At 42.2% G+C, this 16030-nt stretch overlaps 1 protein-coding gene across 1 annotated transcript in view; it reads left to right on the plus strand.

Moving 5' to 3' along the window:
• Window positions 1–371: 371 nt before the first annotated feature.
• The window catches only part of OSBPL5 (oxysterol binding protein like 5), a 174126-nt gene continuing 158467 nt past the window's right edge, over window positions 372–16030 (plus strand). The window contains exon 1 of the mRNA XM_054635593.2: window positions 372–566. Coding sequence (XP_054491568.1) covers window positions 552–566 — 15 coding nt within the window. The 5' untranslated portion in view covers window positions 372–551. The remainder of the gene's footprint in view (window positions 567–16030) is intronic.

Consider the following 16030-nt stretch of genomic DNA (forward strand, 5'->3'; position numbering starts at 1 on the left):
TTGCCCCCCATGAACTGTCTGCTTTCAAGGGAAGCAACATTGTGTGAACAGTAATTCCCAGTGCCCACAAAAGCTGGGTCTGCTGTGGTACCCCTCTAGCAGCACAAATCTATGGCTCCAAATGTCACTGTATTGCTTCCCAGCTCATGAGGCACCTGCCTGACTGATTCCTTTACCCTTGTCCGTGTTCAGAATAGCTGTGCACCTATTTTACCCAGGCAAGCCAAGTGCAAGTTGTTTTTCATGCAGGATGACTGTGTGCAGCAGCACAGGCAGGGGAAAGCTGGAGTTTTGGCAAGCAGATCCTTAGTGTGGGGCAAAATGCTCGCCTGCACTCTGATGCTGATTTTCTCCTTTATTGGCTGCTCCTGAGGCTGCAGCCGGAGGAACGGTCTCCTGTGGAACGGCAGCTTTAGACAATTTTATTGGCTGATGAATCTGATCTTGCCTGGCCACCTTCCAGAAACACTGACTTGCCCGAGATGAGAGTGAGAGGAAGGTTGCTCTGCCTGGGGCTCTGAAGCAATTGTTTGGAGACCAACGTAACACCCATGCCTTGCTGCACGGTGAGTATAGAAAGACAGGTCCGTATAGCCACGTCTATATGCGTAGGGTGCTTCATGATCTGATTGCTGACATAATTAAATGTGAGGCTGCTGTGGACTGTGTCTCGTTTGCTGCTTAATTATGTGGAAATGTACTTGGTAAATGGCTTGCTGTCACAAAATGCTCGATTAACTGTTGCAATGATCTGAGTTAAAATACTGTGTTTGTGTCCTACTCTGGTTATTTCCTGTGCTGCAACACATTGATTTAAGCTTTTAGCCATGAGAGAGCAAAACGCAGCTGCAAGATGTTGATATTAAAATGTTTTCTTTGGTTTTGTAATTTTGCTAGTGGAAACTCAAAATACCAGAGCCGTTTGCTAATATTTGCTCAAGTCTTCTAAAAATTGCTGATTAATCTTGCCCTTTCTTTTTTAAGGGTAACTTCTGTTAAGTTTGATGCTATGGATCGTTTTGCAAGTTGTGCTCTGCCACAGAACAAAAATAGGGCAGAGCAAAGGAAGGGAATGTTTTTAATGTAGCCCCCAAAGTGTTTGGTGCTCAAAGTGGCAGGATACTGCATTGCACCTACATCAGTTGCAAATAGCTTTACAGATAAATATTTCTGAAGAGCCCCCAAAAATATTGCTACCTAAGGAACTGATGGTTGACCAGCAGCACTGGAACAGAATGAAGGAATGCAGCTTTTTAGACTGCAGCAGTCCTAATATATACAAAGATGCAGTTAATCCTGAGAGTGTATCATACCTGCTGCTTCAAAAATGATACTAAATAACCTGTTTCACTCTAGCAGCCTGCAGTGCCCCTGATACTTGGAGCGGAGTTTGAAAATGTGTATTTTTGATAGCTTTGGGAAACAACATTTTATCACTGTACTTGTTCAAAATACCTCTCCCTAATAATTCGTAGGGGTTTTAGGAGACGTAGTGCAGGAAGTGGGGTGTCAGTGTTTCCTGCAAACAGATCCCTGCTGAACATAGTGCAGGAACAATGTAGCTTCCTTAGAGCTAAGTCAAAGTATTAAATTAAAGATGAGTAAAGCTAAAGTCCCCAAAGACTTCCCAAGATAGAACTTCCCATACTCATGGGCTGTGAGTAGCACAACTGTTGATGGCAATGATGCTTTTCTTCATTCTCCTTCCTGAGGGCCAAGGAGGAACCTGAGCAGCTTCATGATTTGCCTCAGCTGGAATAGCTTTGCAGTACCATACTGGGATGCAATGGATTCCTTAGGGAATCAGAAATGGATGGCATGGGGCTGTAGCCTCTTGGAATCACCTGCACCACAGCTGCCTTTCCAAATTGTGTTGAAGTTATGTTTTGAGTACTCTGGGAAGAGGACAGAGTGGGAAGGCCAAATTTGTATGTGCAGGAAAGACATGAACATTGATTTGCAGCTGTAGTTGTAGGGAGTCATCTCCCCATTATGTCCAAGTGGGATAGAGGGGAGGCCTCATTTGGTGGAATTCCATCTGTTTCAGCTCAGAAGTAAATAACTTCTGAACTGGCTCCCATGACAAGTGGGATGGCAGTCCATGAAGTCATGAGGCCCTGTTACCACCTGTGGTTATGAGTGAATTAGGACCTTGTATTAATGAGAAATGATGCAGCAAATATGGTTTAGTATGACTTTTGTGCAATTGTGCCAGGTAACATTGACAAACTTTGGTTCTAAATGTCTTGTAAACAACTATTTGGCCCTGCAAATAGTCTAAACTATGTTTTTGCTTGTTCCTCTGTGTCTGCACCATTCCTGTTCCTGTTCTTGCTGGCTGAGACTTCCAAGGCAGCCATGGGAAGCTGACATTCATACTCATTGGATTCCAAACATCCCTTCCAGATATCACAGGCTCTGTCATTATACGGAAGATGAGGCTGTTTTACACCTAGTTTTATAGATGTGTTTGTGATTTCCTGGGATTTTCTTGTGGAATCTGAATTAGAGCTTATCTGAGGTTAAGATTTAAGTTTAACAAATGTGAAAAGCATAGTATTGGCATACCAGCTCAGTACCTGTTTATCCTCCTGGAGAAGTTTTTTGTATTAATGTCAAACATGCATCTGTGAAGTTGCAATCTGTGGCTGTTATAGCTGTAATACTGAAAAGGGAAAAAACGGGGGAGAAAAAGTGAGTGAAGATGTGAATTTTGATGGTTTAAGATTTAATTGAGACACATTGAAGGTAACTCTTGGTAGAAATGGAGCTTTGCCACGAAGTATGATACCATTTATTTGGAGGGGAATGAGTGATTCTCTTGATTATTCAAAGGACTTTTTGAAACCCTGCTACAGATGTGCTGCTGGTATGTTCCAGCATAATAGTAATCCTGAAAGAGCTGAATACAGGCTGCTTAGTTATTTTTGAGCCTTTGCTATCACTCTACATGCCACAACAGGCAAAATGTTGGTGATTTCTGTCACTGTCAAGCCAAAAGTAGAGGTGGCCTCACTTTGGGCACCATGGAATGGATGCCCAAGGAATGCGCCTTGTGCCTGAGCTGTGTTGGTGGTCTCTGAGCAGTCCCAGGGAAGCAAGGGTGGCCCAGGGCCCTGTGGCAGGGTAGGGGATGAGGATCAGTCACATGGGAGGAATTGCCCTTTCCTGGCCTGGCCCTCAGCTTGTAGCAGTGGGAAGGCCATGACTGCAGCCACCCTCAAAAAAAAAAAAAACAGATTTTTTTCCTGTTCTGCTCTCAGTCTAGTGTGGTGCTTTGCACCCCAATTGCCTCCCTCAGCCTTGTAAATGTTGCAAGTTTCTCAGTTTTGTTGGAGTAGATAAAAGGGCAGTTCTAGACATTCTATTTTGAGGGGAGAAAATGGAGAAAAGTAGAAAGAGGAGGTGACTAAAAATATAAAGCTTGTGATCTATGTTAATGATTGTACTTGGCAATTCTGCAGAAAGGAAACCAAGAGAAAACTATGATTCTTTGACTTAAGAAAGCATTTATCTGGAAATGTTTTGGTTTTAGCTTAAGACCCGAGTTAAGGCAGTGGAAATACATTGATTTGTATTTTGACAGTTTAAAATGGCTTCTATGCAATGCTCTTACAGCATGTTAATTTAGAATGTGGACTTGCAAATTGCAATAGTATTTTAAAACACTTGAAATTCAGAATGACATGTTAACTGTCTGCAGTGATTTTATTTTTATCTTTGTTGGGTTGGTTGGTTAGCTTGGATGTGAATTTGTATTTCTGTATATGTATATAAACATAATCCCATTAACATGTATGTAAGTAGGAAGCTGGTAGGCAATATGCTTACATATATACCAGCATGTTATTGAGTCATAACATGAAATATTTACTCTCAGTATCCATGTGTAAAGTTAATGTGCTGTGGATTCATGCTAGAAGTAACAAGGCAAGAAGCTTTATGCTCTGTGATACAGATAGCCAGATCAACAGTGGGAGTGAAAACTGGAATTGTTCTTCCGTTTCAATTACAGCCTGACAAACGGTGCATTCATTTTTCATTGTTAATAAATGGCCCATATGGCATCCTTTGATCACATGTTCTGCAGCTTCTGCAACAGTAAGGCATTTATTTTCAAGGAGTTCAGAACCTAACAATTGATCTCAGCTATCTGAGCAAAATATTGTCTTCAGTAAGGGAATGGACCCTACCAGGAGAAGGTACCCTAGGTAGCTCAGAGTTTTCCAGTCTGAAGGCTTGGAGCATGCTGCACCCAGCAGCAGAGCCAGCAACCTCCTCATGTTCCAAACCACACCGGATATAACCAGGAAAGCTCTTTCTCCACTCACAAATTCCATTACTATGTGAGGATGGCTTTTCCATGATGCACAATCCAGATTCCAGGATGCCTGGCATGCAGGGATAGAGAAAAACTAACCAGAGAAGAAATTTAGAAAGCAACGCAAAGCAAAATTAGAATTTCTTTGTGTGTGAGAAATATGTATCACCAACAAACCCACCAGCCTGATACACACATCCCTTGGAATAAAGACAACCTATTTGCTTTTAATCACATTATTTATCATACTTTTTAGAAGCAAAACTTCTAAATCCATAGCCAGGACACCAGCTGGAGACATTCAGGAATATCTCCATGGAAATACCATCTTGGAAAGCAAAGCTTGCTGAAGTTTGCTCATTATTTTCTGCAGAGCACTGCAGTCTGGGAGAAAATGGGAGCTAGGCAACACCCTGTTTTCTACACCCACAGCTGCAACAGATAGATGGGTGACAGGACCTCTCCAGAGCACCTCATGTCCTCCCTTCATGGTGTAGCTCTTGCAGCCACTTGGATCTTAGTGGGCAGACAGTGGCTGGGACCTTTCTGGGTGTTCCTACCATGAAATGATAATGATTATATACAGCTCATGCCTTTAATGTAAACTGAAGTGTTTACAAAGAATGTGTGGATGTACACTTCTACTTCCCCAAACACAAGAGGTTTCCTCCCTCACAGTGTTCATGTGAACCTCCCAGGGATAAGGAGATGCAGGATGGAAGCAGGGGAAGGGGAAGCTTGCTGGACTCTCCTTGGAAAAGTTTCATCAGTAAGACGGCAACGTGTGGCCACTTGTAACTGCAACACTGTCAGCACCCCCAGAGTAGTTTCAGCTTCTGCTTTGGCAGCAGAAAATGGCAAAACTGCACAGACTCACTCACCCATGACCCCATATAAGAGTATAAGGGGACACAAAGATTTGTGTCCCCTTAATCTTCTGCAAAAGATGGGCACAGTATGAAAGCTTAAACCCTAAAGTAGATGGTGCATTTCGGTACCATCACGTCATGTGTTTGATGAAATGTGGCTGGCTGAGTGTGTCCAGATGGGCATTGCTCCTTTGGTCAAGAAACCATTAAAATGTGGCAATTTGTGGGAATCTAGGCTAAAATAGTTTCTCACAATGGAGAGCTAGTACAAGGCACAAAGTTGAACAAATTGGTTCCCACATAGGTAACGGAAGGGGGTGGGGGGAGGATGGGATGACTTTAAAGGTTATATGATAATTTAATTTGCTGCTTTAGTGCTAATATAGAAAACGTTCCCACAGCATACTTGGCTTCTCTTTTCAGCTGGCTTCTTAGGAAGAATTTTTTGAGGAAAACACTCTGTGTGGTGTTACAGGCATGTAATTTTCAGGCTAGACTACAGAAGGATTATATACTTGTTAATTTGGTTTCCCTTGAGAGAGTTCTACAATGTTTCATAAATCCAGATGACTGTATAGGTCTTAGTGAATATGCAATTTGCCATATGGGATATATGCCGGTCAATGCCTCTGTTCTTAGAGGAGATGGTCACTAACAAAAATGATGTCTGACAGGCTGTTCCTTACTGTGGAATGATCTATCTGTCATCTCCTCAGGTTCTTGTAAATTGCTGTGGCTCAAGATTAGGGTAAAATTTTTAAAAGTTGTCAAAAGCAGCTTAAAAGCCTCCGACCTTCTAGCTTTTAGAAGTAGTTTAGGGGCTTATGATGTTGAATCCTGTAATCACTTTTGAAATGTTTTTCTAGTCCATCTTCCTTGAATGAATAGAAATGTCTATTCCCTACAAGTAAAAAGGGCCTAACTTTGGCCAAAAAGCATTGCTGATCATGAACTTGCTGAAATCTGTGAGGAGAAAATATGGAATTGACTTGCTGAACAGATAAGATTTGTCAGGGATAGTCATGGGTAATTGCCTCAACCTTTTTAATAGAAAAGATTGTGCTTGGAAAAAAGCATGGTAGAAAAATGCACCTGTCTCAGCAAAGGAATAGTGAACACTTGCCCTGTGCAGGGCCAGAAGTTGGACTCAGTAGTCTTTGTGGATATCTTCCTACTCAGGATATTCTATGATACCATGATTCTGTGACTTGAATTATTTTCCAGAATCCATGTTACAGGAAATGGGAGTTTTATCACAGCAGATTAGATTTTTATATTAAATGTTCCTGTTTGGTCTGCAAACTGAACCTCATTCCTCTTGACCTTATTTAATATGGTGGACACCAAAGTTTAATATAAAAAAAAGAGAAGTATTATTTATTTAACTTCTTAACCCTCTTTTATATTACAAGGCTGTGGCTGGGTGGAAGGACAAAGGTATGATGCATGAAAACATGAATGGTTTGTGTTCAAGCTGATGTCTCATGTTGGCTCCAACATATGGGCATCACATTTTCTATCAGGGTGTCAAAGAAATGCCATGAATCTCCTATATGCAGGTGACTTCTACCTGAGAACCAAGGTAACAAACATGACCCAGTCAAGTGTGTGATAAATATAGACACCCACTGCAGCAACTTGCACCAACACAAGCTCTGAGTCGCAAGCAAGACACGTGGCTGTGTCTCAGCAGTCAGTCCCTGCTCCAGGCTGCAGTTCAGCTGCACTGGCTCCCAGGTTATTGCATCTGCACCAGGCATTTGCATGGTCCCAGAAAAGGTCTTGTCTGTGTGAAGTTTTGATAAAAGATGGTTAGATTTCTGCAAAATGAAACTGAAAGGAAATTAATGCTAAATAATCTGGGAGATGTCTTTCTACCCAGGCTTTATTAATAGTTTCCTTCTGTGGTTATTTACTTACATTTACAGAGCTCAGCAGAGCTATTCCATCCTCTGGTTTTATCTCATAAAATTCCAATGTAGAGAACTGTGATTCAGGGATGACACAATGTGATGTAATTTAACTATAGGTAAGGTAGCTTAATTAACACTTACAGCCTGTCTTAAGGTGAGCTTGGGATATGCAATTTTGCCTTGTGATAACAGTCAGTTTTTCATTTATGTCTTTTCTTTACCACTATAGCAGTGGAAAAAGAGCTGATATACTCTTTACTTGTCATGTAACCTTGCAGCTCCACAGTGGGACAGGGAATGCTCTGTTCGAGAAAAATCAGTGTTTTGGGGAAAGGATTCAGCAAATTAAGTGGGAGCCTGTTTTTTCTAAAGGCTTATTCATACCAATGTGAAGATCCTCATACACTGTGGAGCAGCACTGTGCTGATCTCAACAGAGCTACTTTGTTTGATGGGGGTTAAAAATCCCAAGTGTGTGTGATGCTCTTCTGCTAATGCAACTATCACCACTGTGCCTGGGGAAGGTGCCTCTCTCTCTTCCTCTTCTCTCTTTATGGCCTAGCAACCTTACAATGCACTGTTTGTCCCCTTTGTATTTTGAAGGTTGCCCTTGCTCACGTGGCGAGCTGTGGCTCAGAGTTGCTCCTTTGATGCCATGAGCTTGGCAGCAGGGACAGCACAGCAGCACTGGCTTTGCTGCAGCTTTACTGCCTACACTGAGGCTCCAGGGCCTGGTTTGCCCAGCTTAGCCCAGGCTGCCATCTCCCTGCTCACTCTGTTTACCTCCACATAGCAAAACTGTGCTTTTCTGCCTGCAGCAAGGCATATTGAGGTGGTAGGAGTTATGCTGGGATGTGCTCCCCTGCTGGCAGTGCCTTACCATGGTATATTGAACTGGGCTGCTTCTTACACGTGGGAGCAGGAAAATCCTGTCCCCAGGCTGCTGCTCCTGCTCAGTTTATAGTTTTAAAAAGCACGGTCTGCTTGAGTAGCCCTCCTTCTGTGTTTGTAGGTCAGACAGAAGTCCCTGTGGGTCAGCTTTACATCTTCAGCTGTAAATGTAGGTCAGCTGGCTGCTGGGCAGAGTGCTCCTTAAAAGCACAGCTCCTCACACACAGCTTCACAGTACATTGCCTTTGCTGGTCTGTAAGGAAGCTCCTTTTGCCAGCATGGCAAGAGGTGCAGCTGCTCTCCTGACACTGGCAGTCCTGCCAGCATGAGAGCAGAGTATGTATTGGTCTAGGTGGAGCAGATATGCAATGGGAGCAATTTCTGCTGTTTCTGACACTTTGTTTTAGTAATGAGAGATTGATATCAGGCCTGTTAATGAAATTAATTATCATAGGATGTGACAGTGTCTGTAAATCAAAGCAAGTCCTTCGGTTCTTCTGTGCCCAGGCTTTGTTTATTCTGATACTAAACCTAAGATTTGCTCCTTCCTGAATCCTAGAGAGTCCATCAGAAGTCTAAAATCTGGGAAAGAGTCTCAGGAGCTCACAAGGAGCCAGTTTAGTTCAGTTGCACTGTTGCTTCCTTCACAGCACACATGTGGTTTACACATTCCTGCCTGCAGGCTCTAATCTTGGCTGTGACACTCATTATGCTTTAATTTTTTTTTAGCTCAGTTCCCTAGGAAGTTGAAGCTTATGCAATCCTTATGCAAAAGGAATAGCCCTGAAAGGTTTCCCAAAAAGACAGCACAAACCAGCCAATGGGTTCATGAATCAGAAAACTTATGTTAAGTTGTATGTATGACTGGGGCTTGGATGACCTCCAGGGGTCCCTTTGTCCCCAGCCATTCTGTGATTCTGTTGTCCAGGAAGCACTAACATTTCAGGAAAATTCAGCAGAGGGGGACAGCTCTCAAAGGCAAACAGGTTATGACAAGTTTGAGAGGAAGGCTGTGGCACGTGGCATGCATGAGGTTGTTGGCATGACTGTGCTTGGAATCACCAAGTTCATGATCCTCCAGAGCCTCTGGTGGCTGGTGAATATAGAAAGGAGTAGAGGATACACTGGAAGAGGGATGTGTGGAAACACAAGATCTATTAGGTGGTCTGTGGGGAGATAAGGAGGTGCTGCATCAATGCACAGGGTCTTTCTAGACTTATCACCTCTCCTGGCAAGACACCTTGTCTGCAGTGCTTAGAGAGAAGGGGATGCAGATGTGGCTGTGCTAGTTAACAAGGAAAGGAGTGTGGTGCCTTTTGTGGATGTTACATTTGCTTTCAAAGATGCAAATTTGTGGAGACATCATCAGTGGGGCCAGCAAAACAAACATAATCTGTTTGTAATATTGTAGTCCCTCTGCTCAAAGTTAGGTTGCCAAATTTCTCAGGGAAGAAAAGCCTTTTTAAAAAACTCAAACCTAAAAAAATTATTTTCCACCAATATCTTTATTTCTGAGACTTAATATATTACTGCTTTATTGAAATTAATTTATTTGGCTACCAGAAAGAGTAAAACAAATTCAGGAAAAACTAAGAAGAGGGGTTTTAAAAAATGAAATATCTTGCATTTTTTAAAGAAAATATCATTCTATAGTAGATTATTGAGACTATCTGAGATTAAGTCAAATCCCATTAAATTTTTTTGTTTTGTTGCTTCAAGAGAAGTATATTACTTTATCCTGCTCATGAATATTCAGTTCACTCTTTTTTTTGTTAACTGCCTCCTCCTCCTTGAGCACAAACCAGAAATGCATAACCCCACATGGGAAACTGAAATACAAAATTCTACTGCAAAAAACCACTGCTAAATTGATGTCACTTTAATAAGCCATTTGCAGGGCCACTTCACTTAAAAGAAAATAAACCTTTAAGGGCATCCTTTAGGTCATCCTGACCTGTTAGCTCTGCTGAGGCAAGCTGTCTGTGTCCTCAAAATAAGAGAAGTATCTAAAGCTTTGAAAAAAAAAGTACCTCAGACATAAGTGCAGGACTTTGACATGGCATCATTTGCACTCACATTTGGTGGGTGCTGCCAAAGCCAGTTGAATTCGCCATCTGGTGGGCACCCAGCCCTGTCAAAGTATCAGTGACATCTCTTGGTCACTGGCAAGGACAAATGCCATTTCAGCTTCATTCAACTGTAAGTAAATACATGGTGCTCACAGAGAAGTTAGTTACCATTTTTCTGCAGCAGAGAATTGGGCCGGTTGGAACCCCTTTTCTTTCACCAAATTACATAAGAATAAAATAGGGTTTAATAAAGGAAAAAATGCAGCATTAAATACATATTGTCCCTTACCTCCCCAAAAGAAACCAAAGACATTTTTGATTTGACAGTAGACATAAAAACCCTAATTTTTTGCCTCATTTCCTTAACCATAACTAACAAATATGCAAGGCTAACTCTATGTATGTTAGTCATTTCCATGTGGTAAAGGCGGAATTTCTGGTCAGATGTTAAGAGTACTGGCCCAGGGAAATGACAGAAAAGTTTGATCAAGGGTCAGTGCTGAGAATATATCACAAGTCTGGATGTGTGACAAGCTGCCCAGACTGCAGTGCAAGGCAGAGGTAAACCTGTCCAGCTTGGCCCCAAGTTCACCCATCAAAAAATTACTGGCAGGATTATGTGCAGCTTTCTACTTTGATGCTCCTTGTTCTGCCAGTGTGAGATTTGTTCATCCCCTGTCCCTCATGATGCAGGAGGATGTGTTTTGCCAAGCTCATCAGCTTCCTCTGAAAAAGGCATTTCTGTCCTGGCCACGGCTGGATGCAGAGTAAGATTTATCTGAGCTGCCAGAGCTGAAATGTCTGGAGATATGTTATTGTGTTTCCAGGGAAAGTCACATATACTGACTGTGTGTATCAGCTGGACCACATCCCCAGAATCTCTGGGAAAGAGAAGAAAATGGCACCCCTCTGAAGAGAGGATGTCTGGTTTTGCATGCCCAAGGATCAGTCAGGTGCAACACAAAAGGATTCAGTGTGTGTCCACACCCTCCTGAGCAAAGAAATGTCTGTCAGAGGGCTCTTCCCTTGAAAGGGTCTGCAGAGAAATAGTGCTCTAAAAATGCTTGGCTAGAAACACATTTGCTTTTATAATCTACTAAATAGATGCAAACAAGATTTCATCAGGAGTTCTGATGGATCTAGGCAGATTCAGAGCTGCAATCAGACTGTGACCTAACCAAATCATGTCTTCTTTGACTCCTCTAGGAGCTACCTGAGGTTGATTGGCTTTTGTTACAGAAATCTATTTGGGCAGCAGTGAGGACGAGCAGGGAGCAGATGTTCAGGGAGCAGTTTCCTCAGAGAGGAAAAGGCTTTTTCCTGTGGCTGCTGTAATTTCTTGAATGGTGATGGGGAAGGTGCCTGAGCTTTTCTGATTACTGCAAATACATACATAGAGCAGGAGCTGGGAGTAGAAAGGAAAGCTTTAGCACTGCCTGCTTTGTTGTCAGTTGAGGGTCAGGCTGCCAGCAGTCAATGCTGACAGTGGCTGTTTTAACTCAGACTCTGTCAAGGTTCTGAAGGTGGAGGGAATGTGCTTTTAGAGGCAGGGCAGTGACCTGGAAGGAAGCAGCCAAAGCACTGGCAGCAGATGAGATGTGGGTCAGAGGCAGCACGGAGCAGAAGGTTCTTGCTGAGCCAGGGCTGCCTGGCTCAGTGGGAGGTGGGTGCAGGAAGAAAATGAGGTGTTTCTACATGGCCACTTCTCTGTGCTATGGTCTAAGGAGAGGGGGGAGTTCTCCTCGGGCATTTGAACCAGCTGAGCTGTACCTGGAGAAAGAAGTCAGGTGCACCTGGTTTCTGGATTATTCTTACCAAAGACTGCAGTCTGGGAGCTGTCTGTCTTGCCTCCTGCCAATGTACTGGGAGGACTTTCTTTCCCATGCCACCTGACTGCAGCCTGTGGATATTGGCAGTGTATGTTGCTGTGAGAGGATGCTGTGTAGGAGCACTCAAATTGCTTCCCTTGGCTGTTTCTGGGTGCCAGGAGCAGTATAACTGCCTTAGATCATCCCCAAATGTGGGCCAGTTAACTTGCCTTACAAGAACAACATGGTCAGGAGGGGAGCAGTATCTGGAGGCTGTGCTGCTGGTAGTGCTTGGTTTACCTCACCCTTCCCTGCCCAGCTGTGCATCCTGCTGAGGGTTCTCTTATCAGAGACAACACCACATCAGAGGCTCTGCTGTCTGAGAGTCAGCACTGGGGGTGGAGGGTAAGCAGACAAAATAATCTTTACATGAAAGAGGCTAATCAATCACTGAAACAACTTACCAGTGCTTGTGGGGGACCCTTCACCTCTTACAACAGCTAAATAAAGATGATGTATGGGTTTTTTTAAAATATGAAATACATATACATGATTTCAGTGACATTTTCTGCCTTGTTCCAAACAAAAAGCCAGACTATGACCAATGATGTTCTGTGGCCTCACACAAACAACTCTATACATAATTTATAGAGTTCTAATAAATATTTGAAGTATACTATTAATTTTCTCTTGAAATATGTGTACTCTTATGTCTGGATCCTTCTTTTGATACACAAATAGATTTGATAACAAGTTAATTCCTCATAGCTAGTGACTTTCATTTATTTTGGCATAAAACAACTAGTATTTTTCCAAGTCTTCCACAATCTTACAAAATTAAGAATGGAAAGCTGAAGGGAAGTTTTGGAGTCCAGAACTGCTAAAGAATTGAGGACTCTATGTGAAAAAAATAGTATCCTAATATTAACAGAGTTGAGCATGAACTGCAGAAAGATCAGGAATTATGTAAATTAGCAGATTTTGAATATGAATCCCAAATCCACTGAACAATCTGGACTATCTTCCTGAGGAAGCATTTCACCATGTTTCAGGCCCGTTTGGGTGTCCTGCTTCTTTTCCATACACCTGCTCATTGCTCCCAGGTGTGGCAGTCAGTGGCCAGAGCTGTTTTTAAGCATGATAGGCTGTATTTTGCTAGGATGTATCTTTGTGTAGGTTACTAGTGATTTCCAGGAGGCAGCTCACCAGGACTGCCTGGAGTAGCTGGATCTGGGTTTTTTGGCTTTTTGGTGTGTGCAGCTGCTGTTTTCCACATGCCTCAGCAAATGTGGGATTGGAACCAGGCTCCACTTTGGAGGGGACTGACACAGGAAGGAAGGCTGCCTGCAGTGCCAGTACACCCTGCAAAAGGAGCAGGAGGGCCAAAGGCATCAAATTTTGGGACTGGGCAAGATGCCCAGTCAGGAGCACAATTATTCATGGCCTTGCCTCTGCTGTATTTGTAGTCAAGGAATTTTATAAACACCTTGTTCATGGTTAAGTGTGTTGTCTTGTTAGTGACAGTCTTATGTCATATCCCAAAGTCATATCCCATATCAAGATCTCTGCAAATTAAATTGCTACTTTACATTAGACTTTTTTTCCAGTGGCTGTGAATTCCTTAGAGGTGCTTTGCTTTATTAACAAGAGGAGTGTGTGCTCTGCCAGAAGCTGAGAAGAAATAGGTTATGATTTCTGGAGGATAGGATTTCAAAAGCCCTTGTAGCTGCTAAGGTAGAGTTTAAACCTTTTCTGCTTGGGCCTTGCAAGTGCTGTGCTTGCCAGGTTGGCCCCTGGCCTAGGAATGTCAAACATCAGTTCTCACACACTCATTTTATGCCTTGTGGTTTCCTGGGGTGTCCACAGAGGGAACACACCACTCTGTGCTCAGACAGTGGTCCCAGTAAAGGTCCAAATATGCAAATTTAGGCCTACTGTAAGCTTTTTGCAAAAACTCTTATAAATTCACCAAACTGAATTCTCAAGTTCTAGAAACATGAATTATTCTACTTAAATGATTTCCAATTACTTCAGGATTTAAGCCAGGCATAGATAAAGCCAGCAATATAGTGAAGTAAATTCAGGGAAATGGAGTTCAGTTATTTTTAATTTGGGCAGCTGAGCCCTTCTCTTCTATCAAACAAAACAAAATCCTTTCTTTAGTTGTTTCTGGACATGCCTAGAAGCACTAATATTTTTGCAGCTTGATTTTTAGTTTCTTTTCACCTCATATTCCCTCTGCCTTGAAGAACAATGTATACCCCTAGCCATGATACTTAAACATGCAACCCTTTTCTCTGGCCTCACACTAGAAATGTTTCTATTAGATAATATTTGTCAATGTCATAGTTTACTTGACAAAGTAAAAACTCATTGTGGTAGAATATAATCTCAACCCTGGTCTGACAGTGTGTGCTCCATGGTCCCGTGCAGGGTCAGTGGTGGGAAGCAAGGATAGCTGGCCCCAATTCACAGCAATTCTGAGATTGCAGCTGAGATATTGGCCACTCACAGAAGAGAGGATGCTGCCAAGGAGGTTTTATCACTGTTTGCTCTCAGTACTTGCTCAGGATTGAAGGGCTGGCTCTGGAGCAGGTAGGATGGGGAAGAGGGAAAAACTCTATCATGGGAAGTCCTCCTGTCTTCTGAGATTACTGTTTAGAGACTGAATTTTGCTGCATTTGTAAGTCAACAGTGGGGCAAGAATTTATTTATCTTTTTTTTTTTTTCAGTGTGTTACAGGAAAAGCCAATTTTACCTCCCTTATGTGATTGTTTTTAGGATGTTGAAGAAGCATTTGGCATAAGAAGGATGATTTTCCAATGAAATACAAAGTCAGGTCATACACCCAGCTCCTTCTCAGCTGGCTGTCAGTCTGTACAGCAACATGCCAGGCAGTGTTGTCTAGCGCCTTGCTGGTAAAAAAAGGCACTCAAACCAGTTTCTGCATGCTCCCTTTTTGAGGAGTTGCTTTAAATCCCTTCAGTTAAACAAGATCTTCTTGTAGGGATGTGAAATCTGGTGAATCTCTGCATGAAAGCCTTAATGTCCAGGATATAACTGTCTCTTTTAGTGAGATTTGTTGCAGACCAAATTAAATCACTGGAGGAAGTTCAGCTCTCTTTCTGATAGCACTCCCTTAAGGATCAGTGATTTTACACTTGAATATAAAAACCACAACATTCTCAAAATGTTTGGCATTAATGGGAATGTACTCCCATTGAAGTCAATCATGAAATAATCTTCATTTTAATGAAAATAATTCTAAAATGCCATCTGAGAAAAGCCTTCCAGGCAAATTTTTAACTTTACAGAAGTTATTTTACTTTGCCAGACTATCTGAGACACTGTTTTATTTAACTTTACTTTGAATTCTGGTTGGTAGGAATCTTCCAATAGTCAGTGAGAATGAGCATTTCCAGAGGGTAAATCATTGTAGCCACCAGTGATGCCTTTTTTAAAACAGGATTAACTACTCTGTGAAGGTTTGGGTTGCAGTGCATTAATTGGGTTTTTACTCTACTGACTATACAACTATAGATACTTGTGGTTCACTCCAGGTGTTTATTCTTTACCATATATGCTTAGGTGCTTATAAAAAGGGTTCAACTTTGTCTGTCTGTCTGTCAAAATGTGTGTAGATATAGTTGCAGCTCATACCAGAGGTGAATTTAATTTAAAACAACTCAGATTAGCCATTCTTTAAAAGCCTCATCTTGATCACTGCTGATTTTCTAGGCAATGAATCAAATAATACTTTCATTTCTGCTTAACTTTCCCTTACACATTGCCTTTCTGCTTAACTTTCCCTCTACACATTCAGAGGTTTTTCTCTTCACTGATTCTGTTTGTTTGCTTTCTCCTCTGTACTCCCAAGAAGCTGTAAGCTCTTGCAGGGCAGTGCTGGTTTAAAGCTTAGTGAAATCAGGTCTCAGACATGTTCACCTCTACTGCCATGTTGTGACTCTCCCTAGTGCCAGGAGGAGTCACACACCTCAGGTCTTGCACATTGTTTTGAAAATACTGGAACAGATTTAGTCTTTTAAGACATATTGTACTTCCTTAATTTCTTGGATGATTTCCCTTTCTGAAAAATGTGCTAATTTCTGTGCATATAAACATTTGCTGAGGAGAGCAGCAGAAAGAAGCAATTTCCTGTA

The sequence above is a fragment of the Agelaius phoeniceus genome, chromosome 6 (genome assembly GCF_051311805.1).
Source record: "Agelaius phoeniceus isolate bAgePho1 chromosome 6, bAgePho1.hap1, whole genome shotgun sequence".
Taxonomy (NCBI): domain Eukaryota; kingdom Metazoa; phylum Chordata; class Aves; order Passeriformes; family Icteridae; genus Agelaius; species Agelaius phoeniceus.